The sequence below is a fragment of the Mizuhopecten yessoensis genome, unplaced genomic scaffold (genome assembly GCF_002113885.1).
Source record: "Mizuhopecten yessoensis strain PY_sf001 unplaced genomic scaffold, ASM211388v2 scaffold3819, whole genome shotgun sequence".
In the NCBI taxonomy this organism is placed as follows: domain Eukaryota; kingdom Metazoa; phylum Mollusca; class Bivalvia; order Pectinida; family Pectinidae; genus Mizuhopecten; species Mizuhopecten yessoensis.
Window position 1 is genome coordinate 190,540 of NW_018405235.1, and position 25,745 is coordinate 216,284.

The 25,745-nt window shown below is 34.3% G+C and overlaps 1 protein-coding gene across 1 annotated transcript in view; it reads left to right on the plus strand.

Annotated features, from left to right (window-relative positions):
- Window positions 1-25,745, plus strand: part of LOC110448078 — a 189,636-nt gene that overhangs the window by 79,927 nt on the left and 83,964 nt on the right. The window contains exons 29-44 of the mRNA XM_021494119.1: window positions 2,965-2,976; window positions 6,960-7,091; window positions 7,583-7,712; window positions 7,976-8,069; window positions 8,735-8,789; window positions 10,647-10,759; window positions 13,486-13,512; window positions 14,088-14,120; window positions 17,113-17,127; window positions 19,240-19,327; window positions 19,451-19,558; window positions 20,041-20,177; window positions 20,948-21,071; window positions 21,809-21,832; window positions 23,966-24,127; window positions 24,624-24,862. Of these exons, the coding sequence (XP_021349794.1) occupies window positions 2,965-2,976; window positions 6,960-7,091; window positions 7,583-7,712; window positions 7,976-8,069; window positions 8,735-8,789; window positions 10,647-10,759; window positions 13,486-13,512; window positions 14,088-14,120; window positions 17,113-17,127; window positions 19,240-19,327; window positions 19,451-19,558; window positions 20,041-20,177; window positions 20,948-21,071; window positions 21,809-21,832; window positions 23,966-24,127; window positions 24,624-24,862 (1,493 nt within the window). The remainder of the gene's footprint in view (window positions 1-2,964; window positions 2,977-6,959; window positions 7,092-7,582; window positions 7,713-7,975; window positions 8,070-8,734; window positions 8,790-10,646; window positions 10,760-13,485; window positions 13,513-14,087; window positions 14,121-17,112; window positions 17,128-19,239; window positions 19,328-19,450; window positions 19,559-20,040; window positions 20,178-20,947; window positions 21,072-21,808; window positions 21,833-23,965; window positions 24,128-24,623; window positions 24,863-25,745) is intronic.

Consider the following 25,745-nt stretch of genomic DNA (forward strand, 5'->3'; position numbering starts at 1 on the left):
TAATGTTATGGAAGTCGATATTTTGAAAAATGTAAATGAGAGGCTCTACATTTTTTCGTAGCAACTCCATGAGTTGAGTACTAAAGTACAACTTGTGAATATTTGTTGGATATTTCATTCACGATCTCAAAATGAAAAACCAAATGAAGACCAGGACTTGAAGTTCATATATTTCAAATATATATAGTCGGGTATTAGCACTATGACCTAGCTTATCCCAGATCCTACTCGCGGTAGATGTAGATGTTGAAATTTTCAAAACATACATGGTGACTTGACTCATGATCAGCATTAATTACTATATTGTATATTAACTATTACAGGTGCAAACACCGGTAAGAACCTTTCTTGACATGTTTACAACGTAATTACTGCTTGGCATGTTTAAAACGTAATTACTGCTTTACATGTTTAAAACGTAATTACTGCTTGACATGATTAAAACATAATTACTGCTTGACATGTTTAAAACGTAATTACTGCTTGACATGTTTAAAACGTAATTACTGCTTGAAATGGTTAAAACGGAATTACTGCTTGACATGTTTAAAACGTAATTACTGCTTTACATGTTTAAAACGTAATTACTGCTTGACATGGTTAAAACATAATTACTGCTTGACATGTTTACAATGTAATTACTGCTTGACATGTTTAAAACGTAATTACTGCAACATCCCAAAACCTGAAATTGTCATTTAATGGAGGTCAAATTTAATATAATGAAAAAAATATTAACTTGTTTGCTTAATTCCCCAAACAGATACAGGTTTCCATATTTTTAGCTGCGTACAGCTTATATTCTACAAGAAAGAGCAGGGTGGATATGTTGAATGAGGCTGGCAGGCCGGCCGTCTTTGCGTCTATAGACAGAATTTTGCCTGACACTACATTGATGTAGTCACCAATCAGAAGTTGTGTACCTCTAGCCTGTGGCTGATAGGTTGTAAGCACAAAGATTATAAGGGGCCCGTATCGGAGCTACGTGTGCCCTATAGTAATTACTCTGTCTGTCTGTCTGTCCGTCCACAAATTTTGTTCCTGGCTGATAACTTTGGTATCTATGGACCGATGTACATGAAACTTGATCAGGATGTTCAGTTCACAAAAATACACATTGAGGTAAAAAGTCAAGGTCAAAGGTCAAGGTCATTAGGTTCAAAGGTCAAGGTCAAATTTTACATCTTTTCACTGATGAACATTTTGTTATGACACTATGAAGCAAAGTTGATCAGAATTAAACAAGGAGTCAACTGACCTAAGGTCAAGGTCATCGGGTCAGTGGTCAAGGTCAAATTTTGTAGCTTTTCACTGGTGAACATTTCGCTATGACATTATGAAGCAAAGTGTTCCGAATTAAACAAGGAGTCGACTGACCAAAGGTCAAGGTCATTGGGTCAAAGGTCAAGGTTAAATTTTGTACCTTTTCCCTGATGAACATTTTGTTATGACATTATGAAGCAATGTTGTTCATAACTTAACACAGAGTCAACTGACCTTAGGTCCAGGTCACAGGGTCCAAAGGGTCAAGGTCAAGTTTTGTATTTTTCACTGATGAACATTTTGTTATGATATTAAGAAGTAAAGTTGGTCTGAATTGGATAATAATTCAACTGACCAAAGATCAGGGTCACTGGGTTAATGGTCAAGGTCATTCGGGTCCAAAGGTCAAAGACAAAGTGGATCTCTGACTTTACCCTGGCTCTTGATGGAGGAGGTATATAAGGTGAAATAAAACAAATCAAAGCTAACAAATGAGTGTTGCACTGGTATTTACATTTCTGTTAGCCCAGCAAATATGGAGGTGGAAGGAAACTAGACTCACATCATAGTACATGTAAAATGTATATTTTGCTTCCTTGTGATTCTTTTTGAAGTCCAAATGTCAAACGTCAAGCTCAGCTATATGGGCAGATCGCTTCTTGATGATTATAGGGGATATATTGCCACAAGACGAGGCCCTTACTGACCTGTCAGTGTTCTAGTTTATATACAAGTTTGACAGTCTGATGCAGTTCAACATTGTTTCCATCCAAAACTTTTCAGGGAGAAAAATTATGGAAATAGATATTTTTCTGCCAAAAATCTGCTGGTTGGTACTATTGCGTACAGTTAGGAGGTTCTGATTTAGAATCATCATCTGGCCATTGAATTTTTCATTCCTATCACAAATAAATTCATCTATTATTTATTTTAATATGATCTCTTGACCATGGTTTACAAATAGGCTAAACTATATATCTTAATCTTAAGAACAGCAATTATGTTAACATATATCTTATATAATTTTAAGTGAAGCCAGGTGTCAAGAGTGTGAAAATGTTCACATGTAATATACTGTATCCATCAACTTTTATAATTTGATGATTTCCTAATAATTATAAACTCTCTGCTACTTAAATTACCAATCTTTGCAGCCCTTAGACTAACTACTTTGGTTTTCAGAAGCAAAATAATAAAGTTTCCTGGAAATTTACTACAAACTCTTTGCTAAGCATCAGGAAGGAAATATTTGAGTCTGTTTGAGGCTTTTCTAGGCTAATGATCAAAAATGTTACAAATATACACCTATACCTAGCCATTTCTGCCTCTTATTAACAAAAGTCTCTGCTTCAATCAAACACTTGAATATGGGAGGAAAAACATGAATACTTTAAAAACTGTAAATCATACTTATTTTAGCGCTCACAGATTTTAACGGATTAACACATTGACAGGTTCGGGCACTGACACTGTATGCCATATAGAAAACAACACATGGTAACTTCAAACTTGTGCAATTGAAATTTAACACAATATGGAAAGAACTAAAATAAGAATATCTCTGTCATGTATATTTTCTGTATCGGTGTTCCATTGTAAGAATAAGGAGCGGTGGAGATGTTAGGAGGAACACAGTATTTTAGTTACTGGTTAGATACAGCACTGCATTTCATGTTAACATGTGTGTTCTAACATTAACAGCATGATTTCGTGGTAAGTACATGTAGATATCGGCCAGAGTGGAATCATCCTCGATACTCCAGGGGTTATGATCACTTACGCTCTCTGCACTCCTGGAATATGTCATACAAAATTGAAGGCGCGTAGATTGCTATTTAATTGGTCTCAGGTTAAAAAAAACCTGACCAATCGCTTGGTTGATACTTGTTCTTTGAAGATTACAGAGGTGCTACATCCGACTTCAAAGGAAGTCAGTTTTACCATTATGGTAATGCGGGATATGTTTGATGTACATCCAGGATCAAACTAGCTTTCTTTGTCTCGTCCTCAAGATTGCACACACTGAGCCTTCAATTTTGTCGTGACATATTCCAGGAGTGCAGAGAGCGTAAGTGAGCGAAACACCTGGGGTATCAAGGGTGGAGTGAATGTACAAGTTAGCTATGCATGTATTAGCTTTCCATCCTGCCGCATGCTTAATCTTAAATTGAATAATTTGTAGCATAGTCTTGTAAGATTTATTTGTGAATGCAATATTGGGTATATATCATAATGTGTTAACCAAAGGAAGATGGTAAATACGATATCACTTTAGTATCTATTGATGTCTGTTACGTATTTCAGAATACAAAACCACCCTAGGATACTGATATTACATGTTGGGGTGGGGTGATAGTCCTCATGGTCTCTTGTAGAAGCGTTCATCCATCTGGTGCTTACTACAAGTGTTAAAGCAAAGTAAGATGTGATATGCTGTTTACAAAGAACTTATTTTGGCTAATTTCTTTGTCTAGGTTTTGGGTGACGAGTTAACTTCAGTATTTAGATACAGCACTGTAGGACATGTTCAAACTGAAGATCTTGTAATTAGATAAGATATTATAATTTTGATCACAAATTAAACACGAAACATTGGAATGTTTAATGCTTGGCTACAAGCTGGGAAAATCACTTAACCTATTTGAAAGCACAACAATTGTACCTGGGTTTTTTTTCATTTTCTTGGAAACAACTCCAATTTGGGAAGTAGGGAATAGTTTGTTTTGTTTAGAAATGTGTACCTCTTTAATGATTAATGATTAGGGTCAAAGTGACTTGATATTGTTATAAATGTCTGATATTTTGATGTTGTAGTAGTGTCGAACACTGTTAGTTGTCATGTGACTATATTGTAATCTGTGTTGTGTTTTTTGTATCAATTTGTTTCTGTCGTATGATACCTTGATGTATAAGCCTAGATGTATTAGCTACCATGTAGCCACACAATCCTGCGAGCTTTCAATGAATTGTCTCCCCCTGCCTTAACACATGTCACTGATAATTTTTCATGTCCTAAAGATACATCTGGCTTTCAAATCAACACATATTAAAACCTTAAGATTATGATCTATCAAAAATATCATTTAAATTGAAAATCGACAAAAAAAAATGAAAAACTAACTTTTTTGATATCATGCTTTTCATTACATTGTGTATTTTTGTTTCCTTCACATTTATGGGAAAATAGATTCTATTTGGAAATAAAGTAAAATAATGAGAAATTGCAGGAGATTTGATGCCAAAACTGTATAATAAAATCACTGAACTTGTTAAATTTAGCCCTTTTCCCAGGGAAATATTTTGTTTTCCCAAATTTGTTCCAAAAAATTTACAAATTAAAATTACAGTAAAGAATAGTTATATAATGTTCCTAACATTTGAATGTACCGTAAATCAACCATTTGGTGAAAAAACAACTTTCCTTCTTTAAAAGGCAGAAAATTTCACAAATTTATTTTGATTTGTAAAATATAGATGCGCTTAACACATTTTACCCCAATTACAGTCATAGAAATAGTAACAAAAAATTCCATGTTAGATAATAATGTACGAAATGTCCTTATTACTCTTCCCTTACATGATTAGATACCGAGGGTTTTGAAAATATCGGTTAAAAACAGCTTAATCCAAAAAAAGTGCACATTCACTGTAGGTGTTTTATTGTTATTAGATTAAATAAAATATCTTGATTTGTAAAAAGCTATTAGCTTTATTTGTAGTTATTTTAGATGTTTTAGCTAGAATATATTTTCTGTTAACAGGAAATAATGAATTCTGAATGGAGGATTTTATGATAAATGACTAAGAAAAACTCAGCTTTTTACTTTTTACTGTTTTGAAAAGTAGATTTTATTTACCTAGTTGTGGTTTTAAGAAAAATAGATTTTCAGTTATTTTGATAGTTAAATATATTTAGAGACTATCAGATTAATTTCAATATATAAATAAATTATGAGATTCAATTTTGATAAAAAAAACCCTGATATTGTCGTCTAATAATATTATCAGATGTTGTTAAACTTTCACTATTGTTATGAAATTATTTGAAAATTTGTTTTGCATAAATGTGCTTCCATTTTAAAGTTCTACCATTTTGAGACATACATTTACCATAAGTATTACTGTGTTTCCACTTGAAGTTCTGGTGAGTACCTATATTCATGGCTCCAAGGGGGTGGTGTAGACACATATTGCAATGGTTCTTCGTTTTCTTCGATAATCTTTAGACACAAGTGTTCATGTCAACATATTCCCCTAGTAACTGGTTACACAAGTGTCCTCGTAACCAGTAAAGACACAAGTGTCCTTGTAACCGGTAAAGACACAAGTGTCCTGGTAACCGGTAGACACACAAGTGTCCTTGTTACCGGTAGACACACAATTGTCCTGGTAACCAGTAGACACACATGTGTCCTCGTTACCGGTAGACACACAAGTGTCTTGATAACAGGTAGACACACAGGTGTCCTCCTAACCGGTAGACACACAAGTGTCCTAACCAGTAGACACACAAGTGTCCTCCTAACCGATAGACACAAGTGTCCTAACCGGTAGACACACAGGTGTCCTTCTAACCGGTAGACACACAAGTGTCCTCCTAACCGGTAGACACACAAGTGTCCTCCTAACCGGTAGACACACAAGTGTCTTGATAACAGGTAGACACACAGGTGTCCTCCTAACCGGTAAACACACAAGTGTCCTAACCAGTAGACACACAAGTGTCCTCCTAACCGATAGACACACAAGTGTCCTAACCGGTAGACACACAGGTGTCCTCCTAACCGGTAGACACACAAGTGTCCTGGTAACCGGTAGACACACAAGTGTCCTCCTAACTGGTAGACACACAAGTGTCCTGGTAACCAGTAGACACACAAGTGTCCTCCTAACCAGTAGACACAAGTGTCCTGGTAACCAGTAGACACACAAGTGTCCTGATAACCGGTAGACACACAAGTGTCCTCCTAACCAATAGACACACAAGTGTCCTCCTAACAGGTAGACACACAAGTGTCCTCCTAACCGGTAGACACACAAGTGTCCTCCTAACCGGTAGACACACAAGTGTCTTCCTAACCGGTAGACACACAAGTGTCCTCCTAACCAGTAGACACACAAGTGTCCTCCTAACCGATAGACACACAAGTGTCCTCTTAACCAGTAGACACACAAGTGTCCTCGGTGCAGTAGAACGCTGCAGTTACAGATAGTAAATGTGTCAGTCTGTCAGCTGTTTCTATCTATGGTTAGAGAAGCAAATTCTGAAAATGTGAAGTTATTGGAAATTGGAGGGTTATCATCAATTCATCTACTGTAAAACTTGTTTGTGTCAAAAGTGCTTAAATCATATAAAAGGGATGACTTCAATGTTTCACTTGGTCCTGATTTTGATAGATGATGGAATCTGTGTCTGGCCATTTGAGTGCTCTTTCACTGTACAACTCTGTAATAGTCAAACCATATCAGATAAGTCTAATATTATTATTGGTCCAGACGACTTCAACTTATCCGAGTTTTACTGTAATTACTAACTTTTGTCTCAAAAGATTTGGTGGGTAGTTGAAAATTAAACTGAATTTAGAAAATGAAGCAAAGAGTTAAAAACAAATTTGAAGTATCCAATACCGCTTTGAATATGTTTGCCGTTTTTTGGTCTGGAGAATCTCTGTGATAACTATATTTGTGTGTTATAGGATGCTATAGACATCACACAGTCCACCACCTACAAGTACTTCCCGTCTATCAGTGACTGGATCTCCAAGTTCCTCAACAAGAACAGCGACATGACTGCCTCAGAGATCGGCAACAATACGCTGGTCAAACAGGTAACGTAACGACAGACTGTAGAACCCAAGGGTTTACAGATGTCGGACCGAAACAGATTCTAAGCTACTTTAAGTTTTGGATATTTTATCATTACTCAATCTGTGCATTTTACTTTGGTCACCTTTAGCCATAATAAGTTCGTTCAAAATAATTATTGCCTTCGATTTGTCTTTTAAAACAGTTTTGCTCAGTAACTTGCTGATTACATGGACACTGTTAATTATAGATATATCATTGCTATCCATGCATCCTCTGCCAATGAATTAACTTCGTTGTTCAAGGGTGAAAATCGTAAAATTTTAAGGGAAGCAAACTTTTGTCATTTTACAACATCCTAATGAGGTCTTCATAATAATTTAATCATCAGAAGTAAAATATTAAGAGAATTGTTCGTTGTAAATTTTTAGCAGATTTTGACATGTGCGTGTTGTATGCAACAAGAACTGTGATTGGTTCCTTGTGTCATGTAAATCTGTTTCAAATGTTTCAGGTCCTTCGATTGGTCCACTACCTTGTGTCTTTTGGGTTCTATTACAAATCTGAGGATATCAAAAAGCTGATGGGTCCTCTCATGAGTCTGATAGATGGCCGGAATGACAAACCCTATCCCAATATCATCGGTAAGACACCTCAGGGAAACCACCATTGAAAGGATATCCAAACAGTTGGAAGTAAATCATATCTAAACCTTCATTATTTGTAAAGTAGAATTGGACTTGGTTTCTAACTGTAACTTAGCAGCTTCGTTTGTCAAAGAACCCACGTTTGGCAGGCCTTAATAAAATTAATGAAAGTGATCTAAATACTTTGTAATAAGGAAAGGTTGTGGGCGTGGAATTGTGGAAATTTACTGATTTTTGTTTCCGTGTATTTTGTACAACAGGTAAGGAAGGGGAGGAGGTGATGAAACACTTTAACCAGACTGGCCGATATCAGAGGAGTCCAGAGACACAGGCAGTAGTGGACGCCAAGTGTCAGTAAGTACAGGGGTCACACAGTTCACAAAGGTCAGTCAGTACACTGGCCGATATCAGAGGAGTCCAGGGACACAGGCAGTAGTGGATGCTAAGTATCAGTAAGTACAGGGATCTTTCAGTTTACAAAGGTCAGTCAGTACAAGGATCATCAAGGGCAGTCAGTACATGGGGTCAACAAGGTCAGTCAGTAGAAGGGTCAGAAAGGTCAGTAAGTACAGGGGTCACACAGTTCACAAGGTTATTAAGTACAGGGGTCACTCAGCTCACAAAGGTCAGTCAGTACAAGGGTCACAAAGGTCAGTAAGTACAGGGGTCATACAGTTCACAAGGTTTATTAAGTACAGGGGTCACTCATCTCACAAAGGTCAGTCAGAAGACTTCATTTTGTTGAGGTTATCAGAGGTATGTAACTTTTGGAACTGAATGGTCAGGAGGCCTAGGGTTATTAGAGGCAGATAACAACTGTTATTTTATACATAGAAATACAGCGTACACCACTCATGTGTCAATAAAGAAATTAGTGTGCAAATTACAATATATATGAATATCCGTTTTTGATTTTGTGAAAAGCAATTCTTGCATAGCTAACAATACATTTGTATTCATAGAAGACATGCATACCAGTACCTAACTGGAAATGACTCCTATATCTGATTACTTTGCAGGGCTCTACAAGTGTTGAACCTTTTCTTCAACTTCGTCTTTAATTTGAGATTGGAGGTAAGTAGTTTTGTTTAGAATAACACTGATCTTGCACTGTCATATTCTTTATGACTCAAAAATGGGACCTTGACATTCATCAAAAGTATATTTGAGTTAGATTGTAATTACAATGGTAACTGGTGATGTCAGTACGATGTAGTGGACATTTATTAGTTACTGTCATGGGCTTAGCCTACGTGAGGGAAGTGGGAGGAGGGAGACAGTTTCCGGCGCCCAGAATGAAAGTAGTTTATGTGTGTGTTTCATATTCAAAATATTTTTATTATGGCCCTGCATCAGAGATGTGCATGCCCTATATAGTAATCACACTGTCCATCTGTCTGTCCGTCCGTCCAAACCTTAATCTACATTTCCGGAGTTTATCTCAGAATCATAAAGACCCATTTTCTTTAAAGTTGACTTTAAAGTGTGATACACTGAATAAATGATATAGATGTATAAAAGAGGTTAGAAAAGCCTCAAGTAAAAAAGGACCAAGCAGGGAAGGGAAGAGGGCATAAAGCATGTACATGGTGGGGCCCTTTCTGACCTGGCATTGTTACAGTATTTTATAAGAAATAAGGTAAAAGCTATTTTAATTCATGCCCTTTTTTTTTGTGTGTTCATCATTTTGATTCCAATGAGCCTGCCATCTGAAACCCTGTATAAGAACTATATTGTTAGTCCCCCACCGGTTCCTGGCGGTAACTAGAGGTTTGCACTCCATCTGTCCTTCATACCGTCCTAATATAATCCGTCCAAGATGTTTGTCCTGGACATATCTTTTATACCATATTTCACCTGGAGTAACCAGATTTGATGTACAAGGACATCCTGGGATTGCAGAGTGCAGAGTGCAAAAATTAGGTCACTGTGACCTATAACTTGACCTTTGACCTTAACTTTAGTAAAAGTTTGTCCAGGGCATATCTTCTATACTATTTCACCTGCAGTAACTAGATTTGGTGTACAAGGACATTTAGGGAAGGCAGAGTTCAAGAATTAGGTCACTATGACCTCACTCTAACCTATGCTTTGACCTTTGACCTTTGACCTTTGACCTTACCATTTTCTTTGGCGTTAGATATTTGCCAAAGCTTGCCTATCTATATATGACTAAGTTATCTTCTATTACAGATCACAGATTGTTGCACGGAAGTTAAACAAGGGTATAGAATAGTCCAAACTCTCTGAATTATGATAAAACTGGAAACTGCAAAGAAGCTGAAACTTCAAAAACGGAAACATTTCAACTTTGGAACTTCAATTTGAATATAAAATCAATTTATTTTGTAAAAATATTTGTTGTTTTCAGTTTTATTTATATCATTGGCTTTTGTGAGTTTTGGCTATCATGACTTTTGTGAGTTTTGGCTATCAGGCTGTTGTAGTTTCAGATGTGAAGAATGATATAATTTGTTTGTTGAAGTATTAATTGCTTGACGTTACAGCTAGGTGCTGTCTACGAGTCTAGGAGTGAATACTCTGTAACCAATAACGACCGACAGAGAACTTTAGACTAATATTAGACGCCAAACATTTGGAAGTGATCTGAATTTGCCGTGGTGAACTAACACAGAAGGGTTTATCAGCTGACATTGTTTCTATTTCAGATGTACTTCGTGTCATCTAATATCTTATCTTACACTAAATTGTAGAACTTTCAACATAATTTTTGGCAAAATGTTTTCGATTGATGCTCATTTATAGTTTTGAAATAAGAACAATTTCCCATGAAGAAAAGAAAAAAATAGCTTTTAAACATTAAATAATATTCAACGCCATTTTAATATACAACCTAATATAATCCACAATTGGAAATGCTATAAAATATGTGATTCAACCATACAATGCTCAGGGTTTTTTTCTTTCCAGAAATTTATGCATTTATTCAAAAATACACACACTCAGGCGAATTCGACATCTATACCCGCCCCTGAGCTTGGGGCTCTGTTGTATGAGACATTTGACCTCAGCAAGAACTTGGGGTAAGTACCAGGCTAAGCTAGGTCTGTCTAACTGTTAACAGTAAGTACTGGGCTAAGCTAGGTCTGTCTAACTGGTAACGGAAAGTACCGGGCTAAGCTAGGTCTGTCTAACTGGTAACGGAAAGTACCAGGCTAAGCTAGGTCTGTCTAACTGGTAACAGTAAATACCGGGTTAAGCTAGGTCTGTCTAACTGGTAACAGTAAGTACCGGGCTAAGCTAGGTCTGTCTCACTAGTAACAGTAAGTACCGGGCTAAGCTAGGTCTGTCTCACTGGTAACAGTAAGTACTGGGCTAAGCTAGGTCTGTCTAACTGAGAGTATAGTAAAGTACATCATTGCTAGTCATTAGTTAACAGAGAGTATAGTATATTCCATCATTGCTAGTCATTAGTTACCAGAGAGTATAGTATATTACATCATTACTAGTCATTAGTTAACAAAGACTATAGTATATTACATCATTGCAAGTCATTAGTTAACAAAGAGTATAGTATATTACATCATTACTAGTCATTAGTTAACAAAGAGTATAGTATATTACATCATTCCTAGTCATTAGTTAACAAAGAGTATAGTATATTACATCATTTCTAGTCATCAGTTAACAGAGAGGATGGTATATTACATCATTGCTAGTCCTTAGTTAACAGAGAGAATAGTATATTACATCATTGCTACTCATCAGTTAACAGAGAGTATAGTACATTACATCATTGCTAGTCATCAGTTATCAGAGAGTATAGTATATTACATTATTGCTAGTCATTAGTTAACAAAGACTATAGTATATTACATCATTGCAAGTCATTAGTTAACAAAGAGTATAGTATATTACATCATTACTAGTCATTAGTTAACAAAGACTATAGTATATTACATCATTGCAAGTCATTAGTTAACAAAGAGTATAGTATATTACATCATTTCTAGTCATTAATTAACAGAGAGTATCGTATATTACATCATTGCTAGTTATTAGTTAACAGAGAATAGTATATTACATCATTGCTACTCATCAGTTAACAGAGAGTATAGTTTATTACATCATTGCTAGTCATTAATTAACAGAGAGAATAGTATATTACATCATTGCTAATCATTAGTTAACAGAGAGTATAGTATTTTACAACATTGCTAGTCATTAGTTAACAGAAAGTATAGTATATTACATCATTCCTTGGCATTAGTTAACAGAGGGTAGAGTATATTACATCATTGCTAGGCATTAGTTAACAAAGAGTATAGTATATTACATCATTGCTAATCATTAGTTAACAGAGAGTATGGTATATTACATCATTGCTAGTAATTAGTTAACAGAGAGTACGGTATATTACATCATTGCTAATCATTAGTTAACAGAGAGTATAATATATTTCATCATTGCTAGTCATCAGTTATCAGAGAGTATAGTATATTACATCGTTGCTAGTCATTAGTTAACAGGGAGTATAGTATATTACATCATTGGTAGTCATTAGTTAACAGAGAGGATAGAATATTACATCATTGCTAGTCACTAGTTAACAGAGAGTATAGTATTTTACAACATTGCTAGTCATTAGTTAACAGGGAGTATAGTATATTACATCATTACTAGTCATTAGTTAACAAAGACTATAGTATATTACATCATTGCTAGTTATTAGTTAACAGAGAATAGTATATTACATCATTGCTAATCATTAGTTAACAGAGAGTATAATATATTTCATCATTGCTAGTCATCAGTTCACAGAGTGTATGGTATATTACATCATTTCTAGTCATTAATTAACAGAGAGTATAGTATATTACATCATTGCTAGTCATTAGTTAACAAAGAGTATAGTATATTACATCATTGCTAGTCATTACTAACTCATGTACAAGTTATTCTATAGTGTTGAGTTTGTCACAGTTTGATTATCGATGATTTGAGGGATTTTATGTCATGATAGTAAATATTTCTACACATTATTACAATTCAAAATATTTCACTGTTAGTGGCAGAATTAATACTGAGCTCATAAGTATTTAACCAGTGATGAGCAATATTTGACTGGATGATAATGTTCCAGGACTTACTCGAGCACCCATCCACTTTATACATGGAGGCACGTCCTTAAATGACGTTAAGCCAAATAAAACTATACCAAACCGTCCAGGAATACAGTTTATCCACTTTCGTAAAATAAATATCAGAGAAAATATTTTTTGTCCAAATGAAAGGATAAAAAAACAGAAATGTTTATCAATATGTCCTTGTATGTGAAATTTACAATGATTTGTAGTATCAGAGGTAAAAATATGTAAGTATGAGTTATCTCCCTCCCCATGAACTGACCCATTATCCCTGATTAACACGCATCCCTTTTCTCAATTTAACTGTTAGTTTAAAAGTTTCAAATTATATGAAAAAGAGGTGTTTATATGGACTTCTGACATTGTAATAGCTGTGAGCAGTTACATTAATGGCATCGAGTTTTTAATACCAGTATTTTATCCAAGGACATTTTTGAATTATTTTCTTTGTAAATCAACTATGTCACCCTTAAACCCTAATATGGTCTAATGAAAATGTATATAATCTTGTAAATCAAACCTTATGTTCAATTGAATGTTTTGTTCTTTGGTAATCTTAATCAATTAACAAATTTATTACATGAAACAGTATTTTTAGTGAAATGGTGTGTAAAACTTATTTATGTTATAAAAAGTTGTTTTTGAAATATTTTGCTCTTCAGCACCAAACTGGAAACTGCCAATGATAGGTATTGTTTGACTCTACTGTAGATATTTGTTTTTCATGTTTGACTATAAGATGAACTAATTGACAATGGTGCCATATATTGCTCTAATCAAGGTCAATGGGAGTAGCAGTTTGAATGGGCAGCCTGCATTGACTTTACCTGCTTAAAATATGTATATGCTTAACCTACAGTTGTTTGCAAGGATGGTTTCTGTCATAGTGGATCATGCTGCGTTGATGTCTGCAGAATGGTTCATCCTATGATGTCTTTTCAAAATTCTCTGTACTCAATGTTTTTGGCCCTGTAGGTATTGTTGTTTATTTAGCTGAGTAGAGTTAAAAATATTCTAATTTTGTCTGTATGTTTTCATTGGACAAGGCAGACATCTAGATCTGTCATTAGAGGCTAGTTAATCTATCGGTCATCATTTCAGATATCTATGCTAGTAGCCTGATTGATATGTTAAATGTCAAACTACAGTGTGTGTATATTTAGTGCTTAATAGGCAAAATACAGATAGGTTGACTTATGAAATGATCTCCCCTTGGTTATGAGTTATTTCCCTTGTATAACTGACAACTGAATATAAAATACAGATCACACGGTGTTGGAGTTGACAAGAATAAATCGTAAGTTTGGAAAAAAAATCTACGTATCCAAGTTTTTGTTGTGTGTTAACCCTGTGCCACTGATCACAGTTTAACAATTAAACGTGTTTGTCAAAAAATCATTCATCTTTTAAGATAAATACAAATTGGAAATGTTGATCCTGTATATAGACTTAGGCTATATGTAGAGAAAACATATACTTGATAAAATGAATTTTGTTGTATTCAAACTACCTTCTTTCCCACTTTTTCTTGCTACAGATTTTTAGGATACCTTACTCAATGAATATTTAAAGAAACTCCACAAGTCTATCTCATCTTTCCCAAATTGTCAAGTCATTCCAAAAGATCTCTAGACATTTAAATTTTAAATGTAACAAAGTTTGAAATATTTGGAGAAAGAAAAAAAGGGATCATTATTATAAATATATTTTCAAATTAGTTTTTAGAGCATATTTTTCAAATGTGATTTAAATTTCATTTGTATAGGTTTTTCTGCAGAGTAAAATTATTTGGTTGGATATCTTTTGCAATCTAAAATGAACAAAACTCTTAAAGTGGGACAGAAGGTAGGCTAAAATCTTTCACTAAGTGTATGAGGAGGGTACAGAGAGATTTACCAGTAGTTATCTAATATAAAACATTAACATCTATTGGTCAGTGGTATGAGAAAGAATCACAAACCTTGCGTCTTGAGATATTGGTATTGACTGGATATATAAATATGTGTCTGTTTAGAGACTGAGTTTGAGATATATATAAATATGTATCTATTTAGAGACTGAGTTTAAGATATATATAAATATGTATCTATTTAGAGACTGAATTTAAGATATATATAAATATGGATCTATTTAGAGACTGAGTTTAAGATATATATAAATATGGATCTATTTAGAGACTGGGTTTAAGATATATATAAATATGTATCTATTTAGAGACTGAGTTTAAGATATATATAAATATGGATCTTTTTAGAGACTGAGTTTAAGATATATATAAATATGGATCTATTTAGAGACTGAGTTTATGATATATATAAATATATATCTATTTAGAGACTGAGTTTAAGATGTTATTAAAAGAGTTGTTGTATAACTATCATCACCGATCTGACCATTATCTCAATAACGTAAGGCATGTGATTCCAAATATATATATACTCATTCCATGTCTTCATATCTGTTATAATAACATTTCAACAATATATATATACTCATTCCGTTTCTTCATATCTGTTATCATATTTTTTTTTAAAAACTTCCTGTCGGCAAACACAAAAGTTGAGTTATCTATACACAATCTGAAGTAGTCCTTATAATTGCTCTGACATTTTGTTGCCTTTATGAAAAATATTTCTGAAATAATACTTCGCTCCTTATCAATGCATTGGTGTTTCTTTTTAATCAACTCTCATTTATATTTTTTCTTGAAATGATCTTTGTTCTTCTAAGATCTTATCTATTTTATTCCGCATTACATATTCAAAACTACTGCTTTTCACTTTCTTGGATAAATGGCCGATTTTCAACATGTCAATTTATTTTATCTACAAAATCCTTCAATATATATTTGTAATATGAATATTTAATAAAAGATGTGTCTTGAATGTTTGTACAAGATGATTCTGAAGAAAAAAGAGTGTAATGGTGTGTCAGCACCCCACTGTCAGCTTTCTTTGATATGATAATCTTTCATCCAAAGTTTAAAGATTACGATAGGGGACTTGATATAAGTAACTTTCCTGGGTAAATCATCTGGTAAGAACCATTTTACACTAATTCAGTATTGTACTGTTACTTTCCAATTAGACCTGAGGCTTATCAAGATTTACTGAGGTGTAACTAGAGACAAATTGCTGTGGCAGAAATGATATTTTACAAATGAGCCATGTAGGACTTCCCTATGTACACAGCACCATTGTAAAGCAGGCCTCAATAATCAGTCTTATCTCCTACTTGATAGAAGACTTTATGTCAAGTCTTTATTAATGATATGTGTATTGGAATGAGATTGTAATATATTTTTGAGTCAATATTCCTATCATCACATTGCTGTTCCATCAATTTGCCCTTCCATCACATTGTTGTTTTATGACATTGGCTGCTGTTCCATCATATTTCCATCACGTGACCATTCCCAATTTTCATCACATGTTGGTCTGTAACCATTTTATCACATTAATGACCGTTCGCCACATTTAACTACTGTTCATCACATTAATTACCGTTCGCCACATTTAACTATACTTCATCAGTTGTATTATGTACAGTAGAATCTGGTTAACTTGAACTCAGAGATGTACCAACTATCACTCCTAACATTGGCCCCGACCTACGAAATATAACACCTGGATACCTTGACAATTGACCTGATGAGTTCAAGTTGAGTAGATTACACTGTTATATGAAAAAAAAGTCAGAGTGCAACACTCTTTATGATAAAAATCTTGGAAGTCATTTTCGAATGAATCTCAAAATTTATTTTTGTTTGAATCTGTTTTAAACAAATAGTAAAATTTGATCAAGGCTATTCAAAAAAATAAATGTGAAATTGATGTTTTGTACAAATACAGGTATTTGGGATGTCAAAGGTCGCCACACAATACATTAATTTGCCTTTGACCTTGATTGCTTGAAATGCATCAATGGTACTAAAGAATGTGTTACATATTGTAACTATCAAACAACATATAAAAAAGACATGCCCTTGACCTGTGTCCATTGTGGTCTTAAGGTTATATGCTACCTTACACATTATATCTGATTTTAGTTAGAGTTGTTGCCCTTGAAAATGTCATCATCAAGTAATGAATTAATTCATCCGTATCTTTCAAATGTCTCATCAATACTTGTTACGAATGAAGTCGTAATAAGCATTCCTAAAAAAGCAGTTTTATATGTTAACACTTGTATTGATGAGATGCATGTGTCAGTAAGGTATCATACACCCTTAACTCAGAAGTTGGGTGGACAGCTGTTGAATATAAACGTGTTCTCTGTGTTTAAATCAGCCCACATTTGCTGAGGTAAGGTTTTGGCACATTATCGTTACTACAGATTTTATTAGTATTCACATTTCTACCGTAATATATCTAATAGGTGTTATCATTTCAGAGTTTATCACAGCATGACTAGTAGAACCCAGTTTGTTCAGTTTTACATGCTACCTACATGGAGGAGTTTCATCAATATTGATTATATAGTTGTGGTACAAATGTATTTTTCTGAACTTATAATCTATAGACATTACAATCTGCTGAAATTGCAATGCTCTACTTTTCATTTTTTTTGTAACATGATTCAAATAGTGAAAAATCACATGCAAAAAAACCCAGCAAACATTTACTAAAAAGAATATAGATTATAACCATGGAGAATACTGACGAGTCGCACAATCTCTGCCGCCCCATCACCATCGTTACATTAGCATATATTTTGTCGTGATAATTTGTCCATTTCCTCTTTTATTTTAGAGTATAATATTTTTATTACTTTATCCAACCCTAGCTTTCCCGTTGCACATGTTTTCATGTGAACCAGGTTGTTGCCATGGAAACTAATTTCTGATATTTACAGACCGGTGATAGAGTTTATATTTTACTGGGCTTTATGTGTTGTAGTTAAGGCTAAGTTGATTCCTGTGTTGCCAACTTACAAAGCTTTGTCTTGTGACTCAGTTGTACAGCCATCACAACAATTTATGTCAACAGCTTATACAATTTTCCAATGTGACATTTTATATATGTGATTTTGAGTATTAGCCACATTAGGTAGTTGTCTTTTTTTCTATTATTTTGTTATTTTGTTAGGATAGAAATGACAAAGCCATTAAATAATTCACAAGAGTTTCTAAACTTTCCTAAATATTGGTTACCGTAGTAATTGAAGGCACTTATATAGTCGCCTATACTCACCTGTATTGGCTGTACCTGTAGTACTTGTAGTATGTACATGTTCTTTAACTGTTGTTCAGTAATCTGGTCACTCAAATAATCTTAAGGTTGTATTTCAGGTGTGTTTTCCTTGCACAACTCTACTATAATTACTACAGTCTCTTCAATAATGTTTAATGTAAGAAAAAAATATGCTAATCTGAATTAAATGTCTAACCCTACAAATGTGTAACGATTCTGTAAATCACTCTATTTTGTGAACATCTACTTTCCTGACCATGCTTCAGGTGTTTTTCTTTGATATTTGATAGGAGCATCTTTGCATAAGAAAAGTATAAGCTATCCAAAACATCAGTTGAAGCAAGTTCCCTATAATTTCCTGAACATGTCTACAGTGGTTATTTGTTTGTTGCTATAGTTGTGATTACTTAGTGCGGTGAGTCAACACAGCAGTTAACATGGAATATATTTAGCGACAGTACAAATATCACAAAGTCAGCATGATACAATCTTGTAATTTTCCTCCTTAACCTAAATATTCAAAGCTTTATACAAATGTAAAAGATTAGCATTAGGAATATGATTATTGGCATTTATGAGATATTTCTGGATTATGAAAATTTTAATTCCCAAGCATCGGTCTCTTGACACTTCAATGTTCAACAGTAAACTATGATTTAATGATGGCGATGGAGGACGGAATTGTTACCTCTATTTTACCTGTACCTAGACAGTAGCATGAGACACAGACTACATTGATGCTTTATATATTACCTGTAATGTTTACCTGTATCTAACTAGTAATTTTTACCTGTGCCAAGATAGTAACATTAGACACAGATTACATTGATGTTGGTGCCTTATATATTACCTGTAATGTTTACCTGTATCTAACCAGTAATTTTTACCTGTACCAAGCTAGTAACATTAGACACAGATTACATTAATGTTGGTGCCTTATATATTACCTGTAATGTTTACCTGTATTTTACCTGTACCTAGGTAGTAACATTAGACAGATTACATTAATGTTGGTGCATTATATATTACCTGTATTTTTTACCTGTATTTTACCTGTACCTAGATAGTAACATTAGACAGATTACATTGATGATAGTACCTAGTTTACATTTTACCTGTTAGCAGGTGCCAAACCACTGTTTATACCTTTAACAGTGTCTGATCATGTATTTATGTTTTAAAACAAACTTGTGTATTATTTTTTAACCCTTTATTTTATTACAGGGTATCGAAACATGCAATGAAGAAACTCAATGAGATATTTGACGAGACTGCTTTCCTCAAAGGGTATGACCTTGTCGACGTCCTCAAGGTCAGTATATGGTTGTTGTATGAACTTTGAGGTAACTCTGATTTCATGTGTTAACAACATTGTCTGATATCTTCTGTATTCCAGGGAATGTCGTGGTTTATTGACTGTTTTTCTGTGTTGAAGGATTTGTCCAATTACCAGTACGATGAGATGGTACGAATGTCCATGCATCTCCTCAACAGATTCTACTCGGCTCACAACAACCTGTTTAACAGGGCCGTACAGGCACAGGTAGGTAATAAGGCTTCCTAATTATCACCTTCGTTCTACCCTTTTGGTGTTTTGGGATTGGATCAAGCTCCATTCTTTAGGAAAATCACCACATTGTTTGCTAAAACTGGGGAGGGGAGGGGGGACCAGGAACCTGACAACATTTCAAAATGCTCCCAGAAAAATTGGTTAAAATTGTGTTAAAATTCCACCAAATAGTAAAATTACAAAATAAATGTAACTTTCAAATTTGGAGGTCTTTATAGAGGATTTATACATGATCTATTGTTCAGGTATACGTACTGGAAAATACTATAAAAGAAAGATTTTAAAAGGCAAATCACCAGTATAAGGGAATAAAAAATCCTAAATCTGGTTGTGAACAAGGCTGAATTACCAATATAACCCAATAAAGGCCCTTAAGCCCCTCCAGAGTGTGGTGGTAGACAAGCTATACATGTGCTGTCTGTATGTGATTTGTCACTCTGATCCTCTGTGTCCAGGTATGTATCACAGACAGCTCAGTAGCAGTGTATAAGGACCTAGAAAACATTCTGCCTAAGATGCGACGGTACTCCACAGCCAAACTCAACGATGACCAGACTCTGGAACTGTGTGGCATCCTGGAGCGTCTCAACAAGTATGTCCGGACTGCCTTAACATGACTGTTTCTTTAATTTTGAATACTTCCCCGGCACTATTATGTAAACCTATATTTGTGTTTTCAAATATGGCTGCCATATGGTAACCAGTTATTATTTGCATAAATAAATGAAATTTGAAAATTCAGTCAATTTTGACAGGTTTTCACCTAGTTTTTCTCTTGGCTTTCATAGAGCGCACTCTTGAACAAACTTCATATTTCTCCTAAAGATGTATAACAGGTGACTACACATTTTCCTTTGATACTTAGTTTGTTCAAGAATGCTCTATAGTTTCCAGGAAAAAAATAAATGCAAACTATGACAAAATTTACTGAATATTCAATTTTTTCTAATTTATGAAAATTTGAACTTGTTACCATGGTAGCAATAATTAGAAAAATACAAATAAATATTTTCATGATAGTGTTTGGGAAGTATTCAAAATGAAAGAAACATTCATTTCAATGCTCATTTAAAGGTATTGGATTTTGATGCATTTGGGGGCAAAACAGGCACAAACCATACATAGTCCTGTGAGGAAAATTGGCTATTACATAAAGTTAATATCTTCTAAAAATATAGATATGATATGCCTTAAAGTTACATAGAACATCTATGATTATGCTATTGAATATGAATGTCGTGGCTTGACCAAAAGACAATATCACAGAATGAGTTAACATCCTAGTTTTATAAAGGTAATTGATTCCTGCTGGAAATGGGCCCCTGGTTGTTCTCAGCTTTACCCCAGTACATTACTTTTCAGGATGTGTCACCTGGAGAATGAACCAGAGGAGCCACATGGCATGAACCAGTCTATCTTGTATAACCACGGAGTGCTAGAGGACGCCTTCACCATCCTCACACAGGAGATAGATGTCAAACTCCTGGTAAGGTCACCTAAGGTCATACAAGGTTATCACTCAGGCTCAACAAAGATTGCTTAAAATCACATACAAGTTTATCATCATTCAATGTCAGCAAAGATTGCTGAAGTCAGTTATGATCATAAAAGGTTAGCATTCAAGGTCATTGTAGATTACCAAAAACCTCAAGGTCATGTATAATTAGCCAATAACATCATTTAAGGTCATGTACAATTAGCCAAATAACATCATTCAAGGTCATGTACAATAAGCCAAATAACATCATTTAAGGTCATGTACAATTAGCCAAATAACATCATTCAAGGTCATGTACAATTAGCCAAATAACATCATTCAAGGTCATGACTGATTTTGTTGGTCATTGTAAGATCATTATTACATTCACAATGTCATCATTGTTTTTCTCAAAGATTTGATAAAATCCATAGAAATCTGTTATTTTGTATTGAATGAGCACTTAAATTTAATTTCACAGAATATAAGTTTGAATGCATAATTATGTTATTATGTTTAATTTTGATAATCTATTTTTTATCTTTTCTATTTCATTGAATGATTTTTCTGTTTCCCCCATCCATCATTCTTTTCCTTTTTTTTTCCCACTGAGTTTAACTATATATGTAATACCTCCAACTTTGAGAGGTATAAAGGTGTTGCGTCTCATGTAGCCCTCAACTGTTGTGGATCAAACACTTCAAAAACTGATCATTTGAAATTCATGCTAATGTATACTACTGTAGCTATCTGGTACTATAAAAGTCAGGGTAAGGTCACACTAACTTTTTTTTTTTCATTTTTTTTTTTTTATTATTATTATTATGAAATTGTTGTAGCTCATTATTGTGAAATGCTTTTGACATGTTATATTTCAAAAACATATAATTCTGGTGTTTAATTAAGTTAATCAGCTATGTTATTTTGTTTAAAAGTATCTGGATTCCTGAAGGTATCCCCAGTCCTGTCATTTCTCTGACAATAGACAAACATTGACTGATTAAGGGCACTTTAGAACTGTTGAAGGTTAATTTTATTTCTACATGCTGTAATCCTGGAGATTTGTTTCATTGTCTTTGTAATCATTTTATGTAGGTTGTCATTTTTGAAAAAGTGCTTTAATAAGATACTTTCAACATGTTTCTGTGGTAAATATTTCAACTCTCTCCATATTTGACCATTATTATTAAGTCTCCAGCTGGTAAAACACAGGGGAGAATATAGGTTTGTACTCTGTAAATCCATTTGTAATTTACTCCTGTCACCTTCAATCACCAATATTTCTTTTATGTAAAAACCTCTTGAGATGGCAGACTGTACGTGTAATGGGGTTGCTAGGCATACTGTACAGAGTTATGTCCCTTTTGTTTCCTATACAGCAGTTTATTAGGAGGTGAGGGACTTCAGATTGATTACAATAGTTTGCCTTGTTTGTTATTTTTTGTTTTCTATGAGGCACATACACATGTTAGTAAATGCTGTATGGACATTTCCTGTCATCCACAATTTGAGAATGCTCCTGTGAATTTTCTGTTGTGAGATCAATGGAATATCACTGACTTCTCATTATCATTTCATCAGCACGCAACTTGAAAAAAATATTCCATATGAGAGTTAATAAAAAAGTGGCATGAAATAGTTGTACCATCTATGTGTTAAAATGTGAAAGAACCCTGCCAACATGAAATTTATGTGTTTCATGCGTGAAGTGGGAAGCGGTAAGAAATAAAAGGCATGGCATGGCACGACTACATGAGCTGTCGAGATTTTGAGTTTTTTAATACATCAACCGTTTCTAAGGTGTCATGCCACTAAGATGTTTTGTACATGAAAGGCTAAGGTGTCTGGTCACAGATGTATTTCATTTTAAGTTCAGATGATAGTTAGTGCATGTCATTACTTGTTTCAATTTATCAAAAATATTGTATTTACATTATTGTCTCACAGTTTATGCTTTTCAAGTTGTGAATTTAATATATAGTTCCTTGAATAACGAAAGAAGTTTTAGCTGGAAATGATTAGAGCATGACATACCTTCACAATGAGAAGTATTTTGTAACAACTTATGATTTCAGTATTTGTTAAACAAATATGCCTGATTGAAATAAATGAGTTTACCTATTTAGTGATAGATAGCTGTACTCAAGTATCTGCCAACACAACAGCAAAATGTTTTCTCTCTAAAGGTTTATTTGCAGCATGAAATAGTTATAAATATTTTATTCTTTTTAATCTTTTTACAATTGTTGTATATTTGTAAATCAGTTATTATTTTGTTTCTACATATTTGAGATATTTTTTCAGGACCTATTATTATATTGTTTCTGTCCATCCATTGACAGACCACGGTATCTCACAATACCAGTATTAATGTCAATGGATTGGGATGGAAATTGTTCAGTTGTGTCTACAACATGACAAACACTAGGATTAGAAACCAGTGCTGTGTTTGGTCTATTATACATCAGTTTGCAGAGCTCTTAATTAATTTGGAGTCCAATATTGTAATTGTCTTGTAATCATACTAGAACGGAACATTTATGATTTTACTTTCTATGATAATAAAATGAGTTAAATTCTTAATTATAAAGCAAGTATTCAAATTGCAGAAAAAAGCACAAGGATACGATTGAAAAAATGACTCTGTGTAATCATAGTTTGTTGATGAAGTAACTGCTTGATTGGCATTTGTGATTGAATGTTGAAAATATGGAAAACATGTAATATAAACAAACCTATGTCAGCTTTCTCATATTTATCCAGGTCGGTGATATATTTCAAAATATACCTATCATGATTTAGTGTGATTGTGTTTTTAGTACTAATCATACTGAAGCACTTGAAAGTTATGGTAGATTCTTTTCACCGAATAGTTGATTTTACTTGATCGCTGTGTGTGGTAGGAACAATACTCGGGTCAGAGGAAGATTTTCCAGAAGACATTCACCCTGCTGAAGCTGATGGCCCGCAGTAACAAACTTGTCCAGGGAAGGTTGTTTGACCGCTTGGACATGCTTCTGTCCAAGGAAGGGGCAGGGCCGGAGTTAGCTGAGGCTCTCACAGAGGTATAACACAACCATCTTACACCTTAAAGCTTATTGCTGGGGACCTTTCTTATAATACAACAGGGTCTGCAAAAATGTTTAGTTGTTTACCAAATCTATATTTTCTCAATCCAGTGACTTTTTTGTAAAAGTATATGGATTAATTCATGAACTTTCAGTAACTGTTGACAAAGTGCTTTTCTGCTTCAAATATTGGAAGAAATAAGTCAATAAAATCGTGAGTTTTAGAGAACATGTAGTAACAAATTGAAGAGATGTCTGGAAATCTTCTGAAATCCACTAGGTCTATGTACCTTAATTATTATATACAGGTGCATTCATATTAAATATCAAAGTTAAAACGTTTGCTGTAATTGAAGTCTTTACTTCACCAAAACATTACTGCCCGACATAAGCTAAGATATTGTCTGTGTAGGAGGTCACTCGAGATACAAATTAATGCCCACTAAAATTAGAGATAATTATGGAGGATTAACAGAGGCATTTCGTTGCACAGGTGTTCACCGGTAACTCCAATACCTGTATGAAGATCAGTGGTACCCAGGTGATGAAAGTGATGGGAATCGTGGCCAAACAAAGGGAAAATGTTCCCCAGTTCCTCGACCTCCTCAATGCCATTGTCAAGGTCGAAGAGCTAGACCTGCCACTAAAGCGTAACCAGGGCTTCGTGATGCAGTACTTCATGCAGTTCAGGTCGGACGTAGCTTTTGTCATCGACCAGGATGAAAATGCTAGGTGAGTATCGCGTCCTTTTGTTTAGGTACAGAATGTTTTTCGTTATCTTGTGTACTGTTTGATATGAAGTTGGAGCATGCTGTTTCTTATGTCTAAGTTCAAACTAGTTAATAACAAGCTTCAGAATGGTGAAGTCTCATATATAAACACTGATAAACATGATTTCTAAATTGTGAAGAAATGAAGAAAATGTTTATTATTTTTGCAGTAAATGTTTCTGGATTTACATATAAACAGTAGTTATCTATATTTTGGTATATACTGTGGGTGTTTATTCCACCACACTAATGTGTTGAATGGACATGTTGTATCGAGCACTTCAGTCTAATATTTATAATTTTATATGATGCAATCATGATCAGTACTTTAACAGAAAATCTTTAACTAAATGCATGAACTCATCGCACCACTGCCTAGAATCTGACTTTCCCTTTGTTTGATGTAATTAATCTTGTATCATGTCCAGTGTACTGCCCAATTGTATGGCCACGATATGTACAAATATGGCATTAGGCCCTAATTGAGAAGTAATCTACAAGGTTTAAGCAGGGAAGCCCTGGTCTGTGGTGTGATAAATAAGTTATGAAATGTTTACTGACTGGATACGATGTTATTTAGTATTCCACCTCCCACCCAAATTGTGTATGTGAATATCTCTTGGAATGCATGGCTGTCATATACTGAGATGAGGTTTTGTGCCACGCAGTTTACAGAGTTATATCCCTTTGTTCATTTTTATAGGTAATTTTTTCTAGAGCTGAAAGACTAGCTTGCTGATCACAATAATTTACCTGATTTGTTTGTTTCTTCCCTCCTCCCCTACCCCCTTCTCCCCACCCCTCCTCACCAACCCTCCTCCCCTACCCCCTCCTCCTCACCCCTC